General features: G+C 34.1%; 1 protein-coding gene across 1 annotated transcript in view; it reads left to right on the forward strand.

Annotated features, from left to right (window-relative positions):
• The window catches only part of LOC149791498 (uncharacterized), a 29,642-nt gene extending 7,268 nt beyond the window's left edge, over positions 1-22,374 (forward strand). Inside the window, exons 2-3 of the mRNA XM_089969435.1 lie at positions 3,292-3,358; positions 21,845-22,374. Coding sequence (XP_089825561.1) covers positions 3,292-3,358; positions 21,845-22,374 — 597 coding nt within the window. The remainder of the gene's footprint in view (positions 1-3,291; positions 3,359-21,844) is intronic.
• The last annotated feature ends 308 nt before the right edge of the window (positions 22,375-22,682 follow it).

Consider the following 22,682-nt stretch of genomic DNA (forward strand, 5'->3'; position numbering starts at 1 on the left):
TATAGAACTTAATTTTACCAATCTTGTGCACATTATGTATGCTAAAAATGGCCTCGGCCAGACACCCATCTATCATTTATAACCTGAATAACGTTGAGTGCATATTTAAACATGATCAGTTCTATTTATTACATGTCCGTATTTGAAGAAGACTGATTTACCATTCCTGAGTCCTGGATGAAGAAAATACAGCAAACTGATGGTGCCCGACGGGCTCTTTTTGGGACGTTTTCAGATATTGGGATATTGGGATATGTAATTCGTTGCCAGTTCCAGTGATTTATCCTTCTTTTTCTATTACCTTCACATGTGCCTTGTTTCGGGCTGTCTTATTAAGTTATCTGTATTGCATTAACATTACTTTGTTATCTTTGAAGAGAGCAATCGGCATAAATGCTGGCCTCCGAGTCCGTTTTGAATGTAGCAGGTGCGCTCGTATGATTTCAAATTCAGACTCAGCCTTGTCCAGTATTTGCTATATGTATTCTTGTTTCTCGTTTTCCGTGTCATTCCGCTTTTTACCTAATGTCTGAAAGACCGTAGATCATGTTGCCTATGCATGGATGTATATCTTGATTCTCAAGTTTCTTCCCCTTATGCAAAACGTTTAATCTTGATTCATTTAGAACATTTACATATAGTAAGTTGTTTATTGTGTGCCTCCATTCGATTGCTTTATTGTTGTATGTTCGAAACTCTATCAAAGCTATCGATCAAGCGTGTCTGGTCATGACCTGTATATTACTTTTCGATAATTACGGGCTTTCAGAGAGTAATGTTGATCCTCGATCCTCAAACTGTGAACATTGTGACTGAGTCAGATGTGGGGATGCTTCTCTCGGTGATTCCGCAGGCATCTGTACCGGTTGAGTTATCCAGACTGAACCATGATTTTATACCTGAAACATTTTCCAAGTATCTTTGTAAATCCGCCAAAGGTTCGCTAAGATTCGCAATCACATGTACAAGGTTTCTTGGTGTCCTCAGTGGCGTACTAAGGATAAATGGCGCCCAGGGCGACAACGATGACCCGCCAACGATTTTCCTGAAATTTATTTTTTTATCAGCTGTTTCGGCGCCACAAGACCTCGGGAGCCTGATACAATCGCTCCGACAACACCACCCCATCTCCTTTAAGACGCTTTGTTGTGGCTTCCACTGTGTGTGTGTGTGTGTGTGTTTGTGTAAGTGTGTGTTACTTTTACCCAAAATATGCAATGAAAAAGAAAAACTTGCAAACTACAAATGTTTAGCTTTTAATTACCCTGTAAATGAAGTTTATTTTCATTTAGTCTTGTCGCTGTTCTAAGAGTCAAAATACTTCTATGTGTAAAATGATTTTAGTCATATATGGACTTCATCGAGGTGGAAAATTAGGCAAAATACCATAAAACACGAATGCACTAATATGGTATGGACATGGTGATGAATATGAAATATTCTGTACTGTAGTGTGCGTTTTGTTTTAAATTGTGTTCATTAAAAACAGAAAAGGACATAGCGAAGAATTTGTCTTTATGTCGTTCACGCGTATAACGTAGCAGACACCAAAGAACATATCTGAAATTTTGCTCTGTCCACGTTCCTAGAAAGATGTACTTTGTACTAATAGCAATGAAATGAAACAAATATTTGTACTTGATTGAATTAAACGTTTCCTTAAAATTTTCACATGCATTTCATTGCAACAAATGTTCGCTGCGTTGTTCCGTGTTAGTCCGTTTGCGCGTTTAGTCACAAAATGTAGGCCAGCTGCACTCTCCAGGCTTTTAACGCATGACATCAGTCAAATTCTCAACTTATATTTTAATCGAGCACTCGTTCATAGGCTATTTACCGTCATATGCGACGTTTACCCCAATTAAGTTTCAAGGGGAATATATCGACGAACACAGTGATAAGACATAACTAGTTCACTACCAATAAAACTATAATTAGGTGAAAAGATCTTGCTTTGGGCAAAACATTTTAGCTTATCCGTCGTAGCGCCGTGTGAGATTATACGCGGTCTATAAGTACCCTATCGTGATACCACAGCAAAAGGTGCTGCCGTTTTGGACATGTTTCAGGTGGTAGATTGTAGGATTCGCCATACAAATTTCGGGGATTTGATAGCCCCAGAGGCCACAGAGCGGGTCAACTGCGGGTCCTCTTTGCAACGATACTTAGCTCCTATTATCCAGGCATGATGCAGTCAATAATGTGTTGAAAGACCTGTTAAAAACTATCCAACCGACTGCCTTCATTTAAAGAGATGTATTGCACAATTTATTCATTACAGTACGATAAGAAAGCATTGATCAATGGAGAAACTGGTTCAACAAGGTTTTCGAGCGTCGTCAAGTCAAATATGAGATGGACAAAAAAGTTTGAGAATAAACTATACAAAAGAAAAATCTGTTTGACAAAATGAATGTAAATGATAAATTATAAGTGCCATAGTGAGGTTTATTAGCACAAACAACGATGATGACGTGATATATGTACCTGACTGCATTAGGTAATCACTCTGAAATTGTGTACGATAATAAACAAATGAAGTTAATACTATGAAAACATGAACTACAATCATTAATATAAATTAGAAACTGGCTATAGCTATAATCAAAGAGATAGAGAGAGAGAGAGAGAGAGGGAGAGGGTGAGAGAGCTTTTCACTCTAACCTTTGATACAATATATCAATCAGCAGGTTCATTAGCATGTCCTGTTTTACACAAACGGCATACTGTTAGTCACACAGAATGACACTGTTATCCTATTTTAATTCAGTATTTGCATTTTATACCCTTATAAAAGTTGGAAGCGTTAATTTTCAGCAATAAAATTATTTCACATCGCAGATATAAAGTTGTCACGACAAACGAGATTAAGAAAACAACAAATAATAACAAAACATACTCTTCAGAACGTCTACCAACCTAACATAACGTAAAAAGCAGTCCTTTTAAGCATATATAATACGACATACTCTTATATACAACATGCAACCGTAGCTATTCCCTAGCATCGAATCAATACGTACATTTTCGATAAACGTCCACGTCAATCCTCTATGTATGTCATGTATTAAGCAAACGTCTGTCCTGAAGAGTCCCTTTCTTTGAAACTGCATTGTGTGAACGTATTGTAAAAACAAACCACTATTAAGATACTTCTTGCATATGTAGGCCACGTTTATAGTAACATCACCATGCTTTGGTGGACTGGAGGGTTGGGTTGACTGTAGTGGCACTTGTTAATTTGAATGAATTACAATAAGTTACCACGTTATATTTTGTTTTATATTTCAGGCTGGACACAAACGAATATTATGGCTGCTCATTCTCTTCATGACAAGTCAGTGGAGTACGAGTACAGGTAGGGACAGATATATATATATATATATATATATATATATATATATATATATATATATATATATATATATATATATATATATATATAACAAATACAAATACACACATACACACACACACACATAAGGATTTCATTTTTTCATAAGGAAAGTGCAAAAATGGAGGTGATAGATGGAAATTATATTAAAAAAATGTTAGTATGTTTTCCTATTCACTAAATAAACAAAAATGAAAGAGGTTTCTTTTCTGATATTTCTATAATGGAACCAGCAGGAAATGATGCAGGACTCTGTCTCGCCTAAGACACAAATACTTAATCCAAACACTTGGTATTGCAACTGTAGCAAGAAAAATAATATAATTACAACCAGAGTTTACAATTTATGGGTGTCAAAGCAAACACCATGTTTAACAAATATCAACATTTGTATTTTACCTCACGGACCTTTATGTTCACTTATAATAAGAAAGTATGATCTGGACTCTCACAGTGTTAAGACGCGAGGTTGAGGTATATCAAAATATAATGGAAAATAAGTCGGCCACTTGTTAAGGTTGAGTGGCTATCGCGCTTAACTTCTTCTCTGACTAAAGTTCTCTTAAATATACCAGAAGAATGTACTACACATGTCCGTGAGGGTATATGTGCAATTCGTTTTGCACGTTATTATCTTATTATAATATATTGCGTCTATCTATATTTTTCTACCTCCTGGTACATGCTTTTATTTAATTTTTGTGACTTTTATTCATGACAGTAAAATGTTAAAATTATCTTTATTTTGATATTGTCTACGTGACCTGAGTCTTAAGAGCGTAAACCATTGCATAGGATATATAAACTGAGGTATTGGTTGACAATTGCTAATGATACTCTTAATAATACGACTTAATAGCGCCTTCGGATTAATTTCTCATTAGATGGTGGGGTTTCGACGCTTTTGAAAGACTTCAGTAATATCCATTGGTTGGCAAGTTAATCGGTAGTAAGATCCGTCACGCGGGGTCTACTGCGAAATATGGTTGCAATAGACTGTCTATAGAAAGAGACACAGTATCAGTCATTTTAATTCTGAATCACTCTCATTTCGGGTGTTCTGTTTCAAAACGTAGATGTGTTTAATTGTGTCTTTGATATTATTCTAGAGGAAAAAATATGTTTGGACTGTTCTGTGGAAATTTAAAGTGCTAATTATTTGGATTATACTATTATTTCGGATCTGTTTAAATTATTCGAAATAACTTTGGATAGCTTCATCTTGACTATGTCAATGATCTTGGAGGACCAGTACATTTTCTGTTTTGATATGTGTACGTAACGTTTCATCCATTTAGTACTTTATTCGAACTTTATAAGGATTATTCATGTCATAATAACGTAAGTTCCGCGTACATTTTCATTTAATACTTTTATAACTAAATTCTTTTTTAAGTTTTAAAAATTATGTTTTGATTCATTCTGTTACTTAGTAAGGACCATAGGTTCGTAAGGGAATTTGTGGACTCCCTTGACAATGTCTCAAATTCAATTCTTCAAACTATTACAATCGATGACCCATTACAAGTTACCTAATGTCATTGCATAAATTTAACGATCGTAAGAGAGAGAGAGAGAGAGAGAGAGAGAGAGAGAGAGAGAGAGAGCGAGTTTCCGTACTGATGGTTGACCCAGGTACTCATCTGTCACTCCTCCTTTCGTCTTTTGTACTCCGGAATACTTGCTACTGTGCTCCCCTGGAACTTCCGATGCTCAAGTCATGTGCTTCTTCCGGCGTTGCACCGCAACCACTGACATCACTATGACATACTACTTGCATTCTATGCGCCATTTCCACTTTCTCTTTGGGCTTAAAGCATCCACTTCCAGCCGGAAAGTTTCCTTAAGAAGCCTTTGTTCGCAGATCCCAACCTCGAATGCCACGAGAATTTCTTCTCTTTTACGAGTGGCAAAATATCCAATCGGAGTACAATCTAAACATTCTGTGATCCTTCATTAGCTGGGTTCACCAAAGTATTAATTTCAAAATGAATGTAGTTCGAAACTAACGGCTTTCTGGCGTAGAAAATCCGTCCTAAATTTTAAGATCTTTGTTTTTATTGGATACAGTGGGATCTCTTTGAAACTGCCTTGCTGGCCACTCTGAATTTTATTTTCCTACAGTCTGAATTATTTCATGTCAGTAGAAAGTCACGGGCGATTTGCAACACACCTCCTGGCTATGTACAATAGCTCCTGGACTAACATCTTACAAAGAGGCTAGACAAATTAACTGTAGAAGATATATGTATACAAAAGTCATCCACAAATTTTCCCACCAAGTGACAGTCCCAGATACAAATTTTAGAAATATTAAATAAAATTGAAAATTGTTTTGAAATTTACATTTATTTTATTCAGGACTTTTTCCTATCGCTGCTGTTTTGGTGTTACATTACAAAACCAAGAAACTTACATAATGAGATCTAAAGTGGAAATCCTGCATAAGACCGGTTAGAGTCCTTGAAAAGATGAAGTGCTCCAACGTCCCAGATGAGACGATATTTTGGAAGCAAAGCCATCTTTTTAAAAACAAATAAATACAAACTATTTTAGTTTAATATTTGGTAAAAAAAGAATATTTTCGATAAAAAATATTTGTGTTTGTTCAGTAAATCTGAACCTGATTTTAGCTGGCAAAGTCGGAGTTGAAATTAAAAATTAAGAATGAAATGAAGTTAAGAAAGCTTGAGCCTGAAAAAGAGAAAAACGAGAGAGAGAGAGAGAGAGAGAGAGAGAGAGACTCAACAAGAAGGAATACAGATGAAAATAAAATGCAAATGTAGGTAAAAAAGGCGTTTGACAAGTTCAAAAAGAAGGAAAACTGATGCAAATGACATTGAAAACGCAAAAGGAAGAACGAGAGATGCTAATGTTGGAAAATGAAAGAGAGAGGCACATTCAAAAAGAAGAAAGAGAGATGCAAGTGAACGTGCAAATACAAAAAAAAAAGAAAAAAAAAAAAGAATGAGAAATGGAAATGCAATTCTAATTTAAATAATTAGATCAGGAAATCAAAACGCACCCCCCTTACGAAAGTTCAGTTTTTATGTTACACAAATTTCACATTAGTACCTTCTTTTACAGAAAAATATGTTGATCAATATTTTCCACATTTTTGAAAAATAGGAAAGAGTTTAAAGTGGGCAAGAGAGCACCGGATTATAGAGTGTAATTATTGGCACATTTCTTGAAATTATGCAACACCGTTAGTACAAGCAAGTGCTGATTATGGTTTGGTCAAGGAAAGTATCTTGATGGGTTATGAGTTGGCACACGAAGCTTATCGACAGAGACCTTGGAATTGCAAAAAGAATCAAATGCTGTCGAGTATGCTAGCGCGCAAGAACACCTATTTGATTGGTGGTATGCATCTAAGCAGATCAATTAAAATTATGACAACTTCGGACAACTACTATTAGTGGACAGTTCAAGAATTTCGTTCATAGTTACGTCACAATGTACCTTGCTGAACACAATATAGATACTTAATAATATTGAGCTCGTATAGCTGATGAATATTCCTTGACTCACAAAACAGATGGGCAGTAGGACAGCAGGAAATCAGATCAGTCGCAACTGGTTACTTACACATTTCAATCTTGTACAGGTAATAAGAACCAACGCCTCATAAAACAAACGAGACATCCTTATCATTCCTTACGTGTACTTTCTGAAAGAAAGAAGGGCACGTTATTTATATTTGCTTTACGTTAACAAAATAAGGAGCAGAACACGGACAGAGCTTTTATTTCTTATAGGCGAAGGTCATGATCATATATTGGAAACATTACATTTGTGGGTCAAAAGTAAAATCACTATCATATACTCTGCGTGTGCAGTTACTGTAGCTATGGCAAACAGACAGCTTCAGAATGAAGTTGAGCAGGAAATTATTCATTTGTTAACATATGTATTGGCCAGGCTTCTGATGAGGTTACATGTGATCATGTTACTGATCAATAAAAAGGTATTGATCCTCTTCTTTTAACTCCTCATGCTCATACTTTTAATTAGGGCGACAAAGACCACGAAATCTTTATTTATTGCAGAGGGCTATTAGCGAAGGTAACACTTCAGAGGGACCCAATTGAGGTATCAAGTTGTGATTGCTAAGACATAGACAGGAAATTCGTAGTATAGCCATTGTAACTCATTTGGCAGGTCGTTTGGGAATCTTCAAGACTTACCACAAGATCTTACATCATTTGTTTAGCCCGGAAATTAAAAGTGACGTTTCCAAGTATTGCAATTCTTGTTTCATTTGTCAATTGTCCAGTCTTTTTTTTTTAAACCATCGTTTGAACTATTAGCCATTGAGCATTGGAAGTGCATAATGAAACCTTTTTTAACAGATGATTCTCACATTAATCGTTCATAGTATGTCTCTGATTGTGAAGTAGCGAGATATAGTCTTCTGTCAACTCACTCAACTCAGTCAAATATACAGTTAAAAAGGTCCAAACTACAAAGGTAAGAACATTTAACCTGGTGATAAAATTCTGTCTTTATTGTCAATGTTTTAAAATCCACTTCAGGTTAGATATTATGGTCCTCTTAATTATCAAAAGAAAGTTATTTAAATTTTACTAATATTCCTGGGAAGCGTTGTCAGAAATAAATACGGATCATTCAGTTAAATATGGTTGTGTATTTGATACGTCCTCACTAATTACATCAACAGCTTCTTTAACGTCTCAGGCTTCCGCAGACGCTTTTGGAAAAGGCATGATGGCCGCTGTAGTTGCTCTTGTGGATTTTTTTTTTATAACCTCAGTGAGTTTGTTCATATTACGAACTGTACCAAGATTGCTTCTTTTTCCGTGATCGCTGCCACTTGTACGGTTCTTCCGGTTTCCTTTAAATATCCTCGGCCTATTCGGCAGTTTCCGTTGTGGGTTTAGTCATATGTTTGTTCAAAGCCGGAAGTGAGGTTTTTTCGTGTAGTATTTCATGATTGTAATATGTCTCTGGCACTTTTTTCAGCCTTTTATTGCACTTTCAATAAATTCTAGATATTGCTGAACAGCTGCAGGGCGTTGATGCTCATGCTCTTCTATGGCATCACTGCCGGACATTTTTATATGATTGTTGATATTGTTGGTAGTTTAATTGGTGCATCCGAAACCTGGTCTATATGCATCCTATTGATTGCAGGTTCCAATCAAATCAGTTGTGAGAAAACTATACGGATTCGAAGTAATCCGCGCGAACATGTCAGGAAGTTCATCCTGCGTTTTGGTACGCGGCACACTCAGTCCACTGAATATATGGAAGAGATGTGCAACAATACTACCAGCTATCATCAACATATTACAGTTGTCACGCATTACGTTTGGCACATGTGCGTATCGTTGAGTCAAATTAAACATATCAGTATTTTTGTGCCGGCTTTGTGAAAATATTTAAAGGAGATTGACTTGATTTGAAAGCATCACATCGCCCTTCACAACAATAATGTTTTTGTTAGCATCCACGTCAGTAATCGTATTTCCTTCGTTAATGGTGGACAAGAAATCTATGGTAGCAATGTCACGCCTTTTCAATTGTCTTTTGTTAGTTAACTCTTTTTGAAAATCTTTTAAAACTTGATAAAACTGTTGATCATGTACCGATGGAGCACTTACGCATAACTTATCCCATGTTAACCATCTTAAAACCACATTCAGCAACATTTGTGTTTTTCATGTTCTAGCAGGGCCAATAATTAATGCACGAAATGAGATTGGAAACACGGTTCCATCACCATGCTTGGGCGGATTAGGTGTTGCTTGTGCGTATAAATCAATAATGAAAAAAAAATCGTTTTTTTTTAGCAAGAGCTTATGAGAATTGACTGCAATAGTGAAAATACAGACAATTACCAGGGTATATCATTAAATGTTAGTGTTGAAAGTTATTAAGTGAAATTAGGAACAGGGATCATGATTAGATTGATAAAATGTTGATCACAGTCGAGTGTAAAAGATGTATAAATTCTACCATCATTTCACCAGTATTGTATATGGGATGAATATTGCAAACTTATAATTCATTAAGTATTGTTCTGTATGTTTTCATTTGATATAATTCGGCCGAAAAGTAGAGTAAATAAATATCCAATAGCTAGCATCTGTAAAATACTTCATGTTCGACTAAAGAATGTTGACATTGACTTTAATCTTTATCGCTGGATCTTGATTAAAAGAAATGAGATTATTATCAAGTTTGCAGATCCCGAACAACTTTGCCGTTTTTCTTTTTTTCTTCTTTCTATTGTTGTTTAACACTACAGAAGCTTTTGAACTTAATCGTATCCAGATCCCCGTAACATCAATTCTGATGCATATTTCGCAGAGTATGTGTATCAGTTCTATTAAACACACTAAAATATTGCAGTTATCTCTATTCACTTTAGGTATTTGTGTATCTCGCTGAGTAACATAAATCACTCCGTGTTTTTGTATCTCCCTCGAAAATTCTTAGCTGAATTTGATTGTATTGCCAGCTTCACGTCATCACAGAATACGAGATTATTAATAAATCCATCGAGTTCATTCAAAGACGGGTCTTCAACATTATCGTTAATAAAATCAATAAAATCATTGCCATCGTCGTCCAACAATTTTGTGTTTTCATTAAAATCTGTAAGCACATCATAGCATCTCTGATCATCTACGGATGGTGCCACTAAATATAAATTATCCCATTGCAGCCATCTCATTATTAGATTAAGTAAAAATTGCGTCTTATCAGACCCAAATGGACCTATGATAATTGCTCTGATAGAATTCAGTAGCGCTGGATGATGTTTTACTGGCTCTTGTTTCCGTGCCGCTGAGAAATCAATGATATCCATGTTGTAGAAATATAAAAAATAATATGATTTTATACTGTATTCGATGCAGAGCATCCACTCCATTAGTGAATTAACAACAATAATAAGACAAAATAAAAAGCGTGCAAAAGCAGGCATGTGTATGAAATGTGATACAAAAATACAAATTTATTTCGTCTCGTATGAAGAAAGGTGCTGATATCACCGTTTCACTGGGAGAATTATGAGGAGCTCCGTGGGCTAAATATTCAGTAGAAAAAACATCTTCCTGGATATAATTATTATTGTCCTGGAACCCGACTTGATATCGGACTTGATGAGAGAGATCAACCAAGACCTGGAGATTATCCAATAAATAACATTGATCAACCATGTCATGTTCATGATGCAGCGTAAACAAAAAAAAAAAGATTTACAATAATGACATGTTGCAGATGTCACGTTCATTTACTAATTTGATTCTATAAAAAAAAAATCACTCTGAGAATAACTTGCTAGCTTCCTAGTAAAATCTGCGAAAAAGGTAAACTAGCATTAGGGGCCTGGTTATTAATCCATCGATTAATATTAGCATAATGAAATCGATTTAATATAGCCCAAGATAATATTGGAGGGGTAGGACAGCGATTAGTAAACTTGCTGATGCAGCACATGTCACACGTTCTGTTACTGTAAACTGGTTAGCACGACAAGCACTATGGCAAATTTATCTACCACCACCTAAACAAATTCAGTATGCACAATTTGATGTCAGCACTTCCAATGAAGTTCATCAAGCAGATATTGTGTTGTTACCACACGACACCGTTGAAATTAGAAGATTTCAATCACGTACATACACATACGCTTTGACTGTCGTTGACGTTGCAAGTAGATATAGAAATGCAGAACCACTATCAACTAAAGCATCAGCTAAAGTTGCATCTGCGTTTGAACGAATTTATCAACGAAGACCCATGCAATGGACACATTTACTACAGGTTGATCCTGGCAAGACATTTCTAGGTGCAGTATACCTCTGATGAAATAACATAACGTCACAGTCAGACGAAAACATACCACAATTCAACGCGATCAGGCAATCGTTGAACGGTTTAATTGAAGACGTGCTGAGAGATAGTTTGGATATCAGTATTGCTTGGATATCGGTGTGCGCATGAAATAATTCAGAAAGACAAGAGATCCCGTGAATGGGTTGCAGACAATCAAGTGTAATAGCTGTGTTAAATAATGAAATTACTTTTGCAATTTGAACGAAACCCATCAATACAATAGCAAAAACAATATCAATACAACGACAGAACTTTTTCAATACAACCAATACATACAATTTCCAGTGTGGTAAGTTCCACGAGTAGACCTGCAATCTACAGACTAGATTCAACCTCTCCTCAACGTGGATTTTGTACGCGAACAATTAGAAGTATTTCCTAAAGATTACCAATTACCACATCGTTCACCTTTGTGAGCTAGGTCCTCGACGTCGATTACACTCAAAACAGGTCAGCATCACATTTTCGCATGTGTGACCAAGACTACTATTAATTTTATCTACGGTAGCATGTTTTGGAATATTATTCGAATACTGCCACAACATTACTGTGTTACAGCTCGCACAATGATTATCCTGTCGTTGTTTCAGCGTTATTATACATTCAGCATCGATAACAAAGTTACGTTTATTTTCTTTTGTCACACTGCTAATACCCAGTTAGTTTTTTATCTTAATACGCCATTGCTATTGCTAGCTGTAGGATTATTTTTTTCTGTGAAGTCTACAATAGCCCTCCGCGGCCGAGATATTCTTCTGACTCGAGACACTCGGAAACAACTAAATCTGACCATTCGATACGATCATCAACAATCCAAATATTGGTATCATAAATAGTTAATCCTTGTGACGAATGAATTGTTATAGCATATCCTAGGGTCCACGGAGATTTTTCCATCGTCAACGCGCCCTCAACAACACTGACAGAAACTTAGGGAATCTGTTCACCATCGATAATAGAATGATTGTAACATACGCGAGCATCGATGATCTTAAATGAGTAAACTGTGGTAACTCACAATTGTACATAATTTAGTTACGTTTGACAGGAAAGATGTACCTCGGCTAATACAAATATTTGTATGTAGTGTATCGGCGAGGATAAAATATAATTCAGCATCATCAATAACTAACCGACACGAGCCTCGTCTATGATCATGTGAACCACCTTGCGTAAACTTTCTATATATTTCTACTGAGATCCTTTGCTTGTTTATTTTCATGATCAATCTTATCTTCATCCTCCAATTGATCCAAATATTGTTTCTTTCTTTTGGTAACCAAACTTGATTTTGTGCACGATACGACATTAATATTTCACTCACTTCTAACAATAATAAAATTCTTGAATCAATCATATATCGTAACAATACTGATGGTGACCACATTTGTTCTGAGAGTGTTTGCTAAACCAGATATAACAAATCGGATGAAGATTTTCAGTAAACTTAAATGAAGTAATTCGTACAAAACCCCTTACGTTAAAATATGACAGAGGTCTTTTTACAGAAACTAGAATCATTTCCTGGGTTGGATGTCCAAGTCTCTTAAATTATTCATAATATTCTCCCATTCAAATAAAACTTCCAGAATGAAACACTGCTATATCAAATTATATCATATTTTCTAAATCGTATCTGATATTTCATGCTGCATCATGTCCACAACTTTATATTACGTCCTCGAGAAATTCAAACCGAGTCGGCTCCCAATAAATTTTCTTTCTGGCGAAGTGATCTGCGACAGATGGAACAGTAAAACAATTGCGAAGTAACGGTTATAGTCGCTGATATATTTTAACGCATGATATTTCATTTTTGTGTGAAAAGACCCTGTTCGATAAATACCACCATTAGGTCTTACAAACTGATCAAATTGTATTTTGTCTTCCATCAGGCCTTATCAGATCACTCTCATATTCAGAGCTTTTTTGCAATCACACAGATACAGGATCACCTTTACTAATCTGAGTAATAAAATCGAAAATATTTCCTTGATAAAATTTAACTGTTCTATCTCGAGGAAATATTATCGCAGCCAACACATGCTCATTATGATCAATAATGTTTATCGAGTTACTTTATATTCATTTTTCGATTCGTACAAAGTCTGTCCGGTTATTGGTTTTACCATTGTTGGGGATTTTAGTTTCTTTTCCTTTTCAGTAACGTCTTTGATAGATCTTTAACTGTTTCTGCCCAATCATTTATGTTTTACGTCTTTTATCCGTTAGTTTATTTCCACGTTTCGCGTTTTTGAAGTGTTCTTTACTTCGCTCGGCTACACAATTTATTTACGAACCTTTCATTGGTTATAGATCATGAACTCTAGGTTTATCATTTATCTGATATATTGCATAAATAGCTGCAGTTACAGGATGCGCTTGTTCAATATAAGATTGATCAGTACCATCCAACATTCATGGTTTGGAATTTTTATTTAACTTAACCATATTTTTAGTGTTATGTAATCTAACAGTGCCACGTTTTTGACGGATAATTCAAGTATCGTCTACTTCTGCAATAAATTTTATTCAATAAAGATATCGTTGATTGTCGATATAATTAATAATCGTCGCTGCTCATTGGTCATTCATTGTAGCATAGACAACACCTTCGTTATTGTACATGATTCTGACTGTTTACCACACATGAGCTGCACCATCGTCACGAAATTCTTTCTTGGTGCCACGAATTATTTTAATCAAAGGTTCCGTCGGATCAACCAGAGCTGGCCTCTGCAAGTACAGGTTGCTCCTGTCAAGATCAAATCTATATTCGATACTAGATATTCCCTCAAATTATTTCATATTATAATTACGGCAAGTATATACAGTATTTAAATTGAAACGATTCAAACAAAGAAGAAATTATAGGTTCTGCAACTTCCTGTAATAAAGCCTGCGTAAACGAATTATGTGGTCTTCACCTAAATAGTTAACAAAGAGTGAACTAGATCAAAACAGTGTTTGAAGTGTGTTGCTGTTAGAGGAGTAACGCAATTGTGTGTGCAATGTGGTAGTAAAAAATACAGGGAGCTGAAACGATATTATGATTAAAAAACACCGACAATAATGACAAGGTCATAAAAATGCTGAAGATTATTTCGCCAGATTTTCAAAATAACGTTTTAGATCAATAATATTACTATGTAAAATGAAGCAAAATTAATTTGTAAAATATCTATCATCAAGGCTTATGAAGCATCTCGTGGTGGTGTAATCAGCACTGTCAACTAAAAAAAACCAGTCAATTATGTCCCTAATACTGATTTTCTCATGTTCATTACTAAAGGAAATAAACATTATTACTCGCATAGGTTCGTTTACGAGTGTTTTCAAAGATTAATCGAAAAGGGTTTTGTACTTGATCTAATTGATTCTGACCTGAAAAATAATTCCTTGAGTAACTACACAGAGTCAGAAGTGAACATTTTGTTGTACTGGGAAATATAATACATTTCCAAGCGTTGTCAAATCCGTAAATAAAGAGAATGGTGAAGAAATAATATTTAAATCAATGAATGCAGCTGGCAAATATTTTGATATTCGTATACATTCAGTACAACATGTCGCGAATGAAATTTACAAATCGGCGTTTTCGAAGAAATGTAAAAAATATTTTAGTATCTCTCGGTTCTGTTAGATACAAGCAGATGAAGGGAGATAACTCTGTAATGCGAAGCTCTCTCCTGTAGAGTAATTAGTAGTTATCCTGCTTCTTACTGAGTAATATTCATATGACTAATTAACGCGATTATTTATTTTTTTGTCATAATTCAGTAAGCAATATACAGTAATTTAAATGTCTGTTCGGCAATTAACACAACACAGTTCAAGAAACTGTTTTATTTACCTGTTCACACCCACGAATACACTTACAGTCTGACTGGAAGAAAACTTTTGGATGCCTTGTATAGTCATTTAACGCCGACGCAGGATAATCTAGAAAATCGAGTGATTGAATTATTTTCGAAATTGTCATTTCTTCTGGAAATTATGTTGTTTATTCTGTCAATTAGTCTGGAAAGTCAGTCAATTATTCTATCAATTATTCTGGAAACTCCGTCAATTATTCTGGAAATTATGTGGGTTATTCTGGAGACTCATTCAATTATTCTATTATCTTGGAAGTTCTCTCAATTATTCTGGAAATTATGTTGGTTATTCTGTCAATTAGTCTGGAAACCCAGTCAATTATTCTATCAATTATTCTGGAAACTCAGTCAATTATTTTGGAAATTTTATGTGGTTATTCTGGAGACTCATTCAATTATTCTATTACTTTGGAAGTTCTCTCACTTATTCTGGAAATTATGTTGGTTAATCTGTCAATTAATCTGGAAATTCTGTCAATTATTCTATTATTCTGGACATTCTGTCAATAATTCTGGAAATTATGTTGGTCATTCTGGAACATTCTGCATAGGCGTTAAATCACTATAAAAGTCACAAAGAATTTTGTCCAGTCAGTCTGGAAGTGTTTTCGTTAGAATGAAAAGGCGTGTAAACGTTAGTTTAGTACTCTAGGGCTTGCGTCTATACTATATAATTGTATATCGTCTTTGTTCAGGAATATAATTTAAATATATATTCATTATATTATAAATTATGGAAATACTAATGCAATTCTTTCGGCAATTAATGCGCATGACGGTATAAAATTTGTCATGAGTTGAATGCTGAGAAAAGTATTTGTGATTTTGAATCATTACGACAATGGAATTTTGAAGATAAACATTTGATCAGAATTACCACACGAGTACGAAACAAATTATTATTACTAACACTCGCGTAAGACAATTTAGAAAAATTATGTCAAATATTTGAAAATAGCACTGCCACCATTGACCGTTGTGATTGTGAACACGTCACTAATGGGGATTATAAAAGTAAAAGTTACAGCAGCAGCGAACGTTTCATCTATGCCTGAGGTAACGGATTCTGATGAAAACAATTAATATTTACTAGTGGTTGTAATAACACTGATCATAATATTTATTATGATTCAGATTATAATATTTATCCTTGACTTTGTTAAGGAATTCATATTTACTTTTTAGTTTGTTTCAGATTTTTTTATTCAAATAATGATATTCATTCTGATAATAATATTTATTCTGAAACTAATGCTTGTTTAAATTTAGATATTTATTCACATTATACTATTTATTATGTAATTTTTTTTCCTGTATTATTTTCGAAATTTCGACTACCATCCAACCCATCAAATAGTAAAATCTAGCTGAATTTCATGATTTGAGTACCATATACCCCATCAAAATATAAAATCAGACTGATTTTAGCAATTTAGAAATCATTGAGGAATAAGGTTATAATATTTATACTGATAATAATCTTTATTTTGAGAATAATATTTATTCAGATTATTATATTTATTATGCAATTTCCTGTTTTTAGTAGGATTACAAAACTATTGTATGATATTAAGTACCATAAACCCCATCGAATTAAAAAATCTGACTGATCTCCATGATTTTAATACCGTTTACCTGAAATCTGGACGAGAATCAGTAAAATAAAATTATGTTATAAAATATCTATTTGTTCCTTAGCATTGTCAAGGATGAAATTATTATTATGTATTTTTTCTTCTGCATTGGATGAGATTTTTTAAAATATTATTTTGAGTATTATTTACCCCATTAATCTGATGAATTTGTTTGATAATCTTATTTAATTTGGGTAATATACCCATCAATCTGATAACATTGTTTGTTAATCTGATTTAATTTGGGTAATATACCATCAATTTGATAAAATTAGTCATTAATCTGAAAAACTATTAATAACGATTAAATAAAAAATAAAAGCACTGAACATAAAATTGTTAATGAAATTGACTAATAACCGGAAATATGGGTAATATATCCATCAGTTTGATGAAATTGTTCGATAATCTCAAATATTATGGGTAATATACCCGTCAAATTATAAAATCTAGCTGATGATCATTTAACATAATTATGTTATAATGTACTTATTTGTTCACTGACAAAGTCAAATGTTACATTATGATTATGTAAAAATAATTATGTGTTTGAGTAGGATTTTAACAATTTTAAGTACTGGTTACCCCATCGAACTATAAAATCTGACTACTTTTCGTTGTTTTCAGCACCATTTACCCCATCAAATTATAAAATCTAACTAATTCTCGTTGTTTTAAGTATCATTCACGTGAAATCTGAACAAGAATCAGTAAAAAATAAATTTAATTCTGCGCTGAAATTCATCTTTGATTTTCTCAATTGGAATAAAAAAATTCATATTTATTTTTATTATATCTGCTTTAAATAAGCATTATACATAATAATAATATTAATAAAATGTTTATTTATTGTATTCAGTATATATATATCCTGAATAACCTATACAACCCGTATGTAGCAATCAAGTAAAATGGGTAGAAAAAAGTAGGCGTGAAGTTGACAGCTCTAGATCTGAACTAAATCGTGATGAGATCGGTGATCTTGGTTACGTCTGTGTGTTTATATTTTCAATTTTCTTTCCGATATGGTCTACAAAACCTAACGAATATGATTCATCATTAAGTCATTTTCAATGAAAGTTAGTACGTTGAATGTGTATCTTAACATACATGTATGAATCCGCGATGTTCATTCCAGGGTTTAGAAACACAAATCTGAAAATATTATTTTTTGAAACTAGTACTTGGAAATATGAACGTGTAAATGAATATATCCGACTGACGAACTGGGATATTCACTACCTATATCAGCTATTATTTAGTTTTCTTCAACTCAATTTCCATATCATCCATCCCATATATTGTTATTATGTACCGGAGATTATTTCCAATCAAAGCTGATGCACAAGTTAACGCATAACAATGCATGCTTATTAATCCTTTATGCTTAAACGGACAATAAGGAAAGTTAATAGGAAATTATTAGTATCCGCAACCAGTTTACACTAATATCTAAATGTAAGTGATACTGTGAACCGTGATCGAGATTAGATTCACAACATTTTGTTCTCAATCGCGTGTAGAATATGTAGCAATGTAGGTGCTTTCCAGACTTGTTTACATGAGATGTGCAGATATCAACTGTTACGTTCGTATTGTTCAGTGTCTCTATTTTGTGGTTGTTTTCCTATAAAGTGCTATTGTTGTACTTGCCACAGAAACGCTGATCACGTATGTAAAAGAAAAAAATCACTTTTTTTTTCTGGGAAAATATACATAGCATTTGTTTTCCCAAAGAAAGAGTCCATGAGGACAAAGGTGCCCATCATCATTTGGTAATTGTAATCATCAATGGGCCCTCACACGGTATTTGTTTTTGAAGTATTGCAAAACAACGTCTGACAATGGACAATGTTTACTTGCGACACCGAATGCGACAATAATCTACATGTGAGGAACAGGGCTGTGTCTGAGGAATAAGGATATGTCTGAGGAATTGGGCTGTGTCTACTAACTATGCTGATTTGAAGTAGTCTGTCTTGATAAACATTGACCATAAAATCACAAAGTTTCTTTCGGAAGAAAAGAAAACAGACATATGTTTTAATGCAACATCTATTGATTTCGATACCAGGGAAGACATGTGAACCAAGAATGTGCAAGTTCGAATTATGGAGAATGTGGGGTTTATCTCCCTTGAACATCGTATGATGTTTCAACAAGAGGTTTTATTTTATTTTAAATTTTATTTGTTTTGTGCGAAAGAAATAAATAAGATCCTGAGAACGATTGTCGTTGGAAATTTACATTCAAATGGATGTCAGAGATAGCAAATTATAAAGTTCAGTACCAATATCCCCTTATGAGGTTGCTTATTAAATATTATCTCGTACATGTACAATAAGAAAAAGAAAAAAAACTCTTTAGATTATAGAGGGATTACTTCAAATCTATTTGAAGGATGTAAAGGAATGAACTCCAGCAAAAGAATACAACGACGAAGGTATTGATATTGACATTACACCATACTTTGAAAGGTCTAATCAAATCGTATCAATAAAGCACAGAAATAATAGGATATACTAGTCATAATAAGTTTCGAGCTCTCGGCTTATATACATTTTGTGGAGTTTTGAAACTTTGGAGTTTGTTTATTTTCTTGATCAGCTAAATCATACAAAGAATTACATAATAACTCTTACTATACTATATTAGATCACGTACCTCTTTCATGTATTTGTTACCGTGATTTCATTTTAAATGCTATAAATAGGTGCAAAGCGGTACGATAAATAGACTATTAAAGATACAAAAATTGATACATTTTTATTGCATGTTAATTATGTCTTTAGCTTTAAGAAGACATACGCTATAGGATGGAGAGATTAGAGTTACATGGATTATGAATATGAAGAATTCACAGTACATCTATATCAATTCCGACATAACGGATAACTCGATTAGCATAAGGTATATAAATGAACACCCCTTCTCCTTTGCGCACATCACAAGACAGAAACGTACTGATGGAAACACTAATAAAACCCCAAACAATGTCATACTCGATTCATCATAGAATACAAGGGAGCATTGATACTATGTAGACAAAAGATCAGAGAATAGTCATGAAAATTATTTCAGATAAGCAATAGGTAAGTGGTTCTGGTGGAAAAAGTTCCACATCTGTTTGTTCACAAGGGAATAAATTGGAAAAAAATTAATAACGCAAATAAATATTTCATTCATGACGAATCAAATTAGAGAGAGATAATCAATACGACTGTGAATAACTATCATACAGTTTACTGTTGTGTAAGGGTTGATCTATGAAGAATATGAACAAGAAATAAAGCGCAGAAAAGTAACGTGTGACATTTTCTATAATTTGATTAAACATACCTCCAAATGGCAATTATTCACTTGTATCTTATATTCATTCAGCCTCATTTCCTTGGAGGGTGATTTTATAAAACGAATTTTTATTTCCCTGTTTGTTATTATGTTAGACTAGACGTCCGCTTCTCTTGTGGCATGTTATTGACTGGTTACAATGGTGAAATTCCCATGCGATCTAAACATTTTGTTCTGAAAATATCACGATGAATGATGCAGTTAAGGTTCATAGTATTCAACAACCTGAAATAAATACAATTAAATTAAGTTAAAGTGCTTCAATGTGATCACATTAAGGTGACTGTAGTGAGACAGATGCAAATACGTGTTCGTTAATGATTGTTGTAACAAACAATCTAACATTAAATGTGTAAGTTGCCAGAGAAAGAATGGATTAGATGCGCAATGTTTGAGAACGTGGGTAATATGGATTTAAAATATGATATGAAAAAGAAGAAAACTTAGGAAAACACTTTAAAAGATAAATTGACATCCTTAAAATCAAAAGTTCTAAAGGAGAAAACAAGAACTTAATCAAAACGAATCAAACTTGATGGTGCATTATTTAAAGTATATATCATTTGAAACATATAATATATAACGAGTCTAGAAGTATAAGCTATTGATTATTTTTAATACCATATTATCTCATAAATTAGAAAGTGGAGAGCAAGGGGGACAACTTTGATTCTTATCGATGACTACGCAAATTTAGATGATTTTACTGAATTGTTTTTTATTTTAGCCATTGATAATTTGTAATATCTGTATAGATAATAGCTAAAAACTAGATTTGTATAATAAAAGGCGTTACAGAAAATGTAAAATTTACGAATCACTTTATTCAAAAGATAAGTGTCAAGGCAACGATTGATAAAGGAACTAACTTTGTTCCTGAAGTACTGAAAGGTGATATTGTTGTAATAAAGCCAAAAGTGAAACAAGAAATCTTATTTCAACAATACCTCAATTTCCGGTCAGTTACAATGTCTGATAAGGAGAACCTGCCAATGGTCGAGATTAACCATATGGAAGTGAGTTTATGTTATCCACCAAACAACAATTATGAAATTAAGATTAAAAGGCAAACTTATTTAACGTACTAACTTACATCTCTCGATGGTATGATCCACGTATATTTATCTCTTTCTGTAATTTGTTTCTATGAATACATTTTTACATATCTTTGCAAACTTCTTTTTTTTATACCTCATCGGATGTATTTCGTTCTCAAAGGAACGATCATAAGAATATGACACTAATTAGAGCTCATGGGTGTTTTAAAAACAGGAAATATATTTTATCTCCGGAAATGCATTTATCAACGAACGACTGCATTTTAGGAATATCAAGATCTGAACTGTGGAAATGGTTTGATTTCACGATTTTGTGAGTGAGACCGAATAAATCTTCTACGTCGGGAAGTAATAATGTTGTTACGCACTGGGAACACGAATATAAGCTTTCAATGTAATCTTGAGATAATTGTATGCCTCACCCACAGATAAAATAAAAATAATTACAATATGTATTGAAGGCTGAGAACACCAACACGTATTATCTTAAAAGTGGATGGGTGTACAATGCATAGAAATAGTCATCATTTAAAAGACACTAATGAAATCGTCAAGATGAGATACTAAAATCTAAAGTTAATTTTGTGGAAAAGAAAACTATTGAAGACACAGATATGGTGTTTGCTACGGGCAGTCATTGCAAATCTATAGTTTCTTTCTCAGCTTCTACAAGTGCTTCAACATCTACTTCCCAGACTAGTTCCACATCAACAACGTCACTAACTAGTACAAGCGAAACGTTCCCGACAACTACATCCTCTATAGCGACAAGTAGCAGTCCAACAAGCTGGTTGACTCAGTCTACAGGCACTACAACACAGGAGACAAGCTTTTCGGTGGCAACAACGAGTACAATTGGTATGACCAGTTCTGGTGCGCCAACAACACTGTCGGAAAGTTCAACTTCAGAGACAGCAATGTCAACGATCGCATCTACGTTGGAAAAATCAACAACTTCGGTTCCAACCACATTGTCTCAAAGTACAAGTACACCAATGACAACAAGCACATCAGCGACATCCATTGCTTCTAGTATTACTTCCATAACTAATAGTAGCAGCTCCACTTCATCGAATCAAGAGACGGCCTCTACCACAGCTACAACAGGTACATTGTATTTTTTATATGCATTTATATTCTTCATTGCAATGACCGGCCCACCTTTGCCATGTCCACATTGCACTATTTTTTGAATATTTTAGCACTATGCTAAGCTGACGTTTGAACTCTTGTTTTCCTATCTGTAATTTTGGAAAGGAGTTGAATGCGACTTACATCTATTGCAATGATGCTTCTTGCATAAGTCTCTTCGTCAATCTACGATAAAAGTTACGGTCTGAAAAAATGAAATGTAAAACACAGGGATTAATAAAGTGGCATCAAAGGACAGTATTTGACGACATATCACACTAGAAGTCGCCAATTACGGCAGCAAGGTTTCAGATTCAGACAATCTTTCTCCAATGGAAACAATCTGACAATGGGAACGCTGAAACTAGTG

This window comes from Sinohyriopsis cumingii, chromosome 9, assembly GCF_028554795.1.
Source record: "Sinohyriopsis cumingii isolate HCF-2022 chromosome 9, ASM2855479v2, whole genome shotgun sequence".
Classification (NCBI taxonomy): Eukaryota; Metazoa; Mollusca; class Bivalvia; order Unionida; family Unionidae; genus Sinohyriopsis; species Sinohyriopsis cumingii.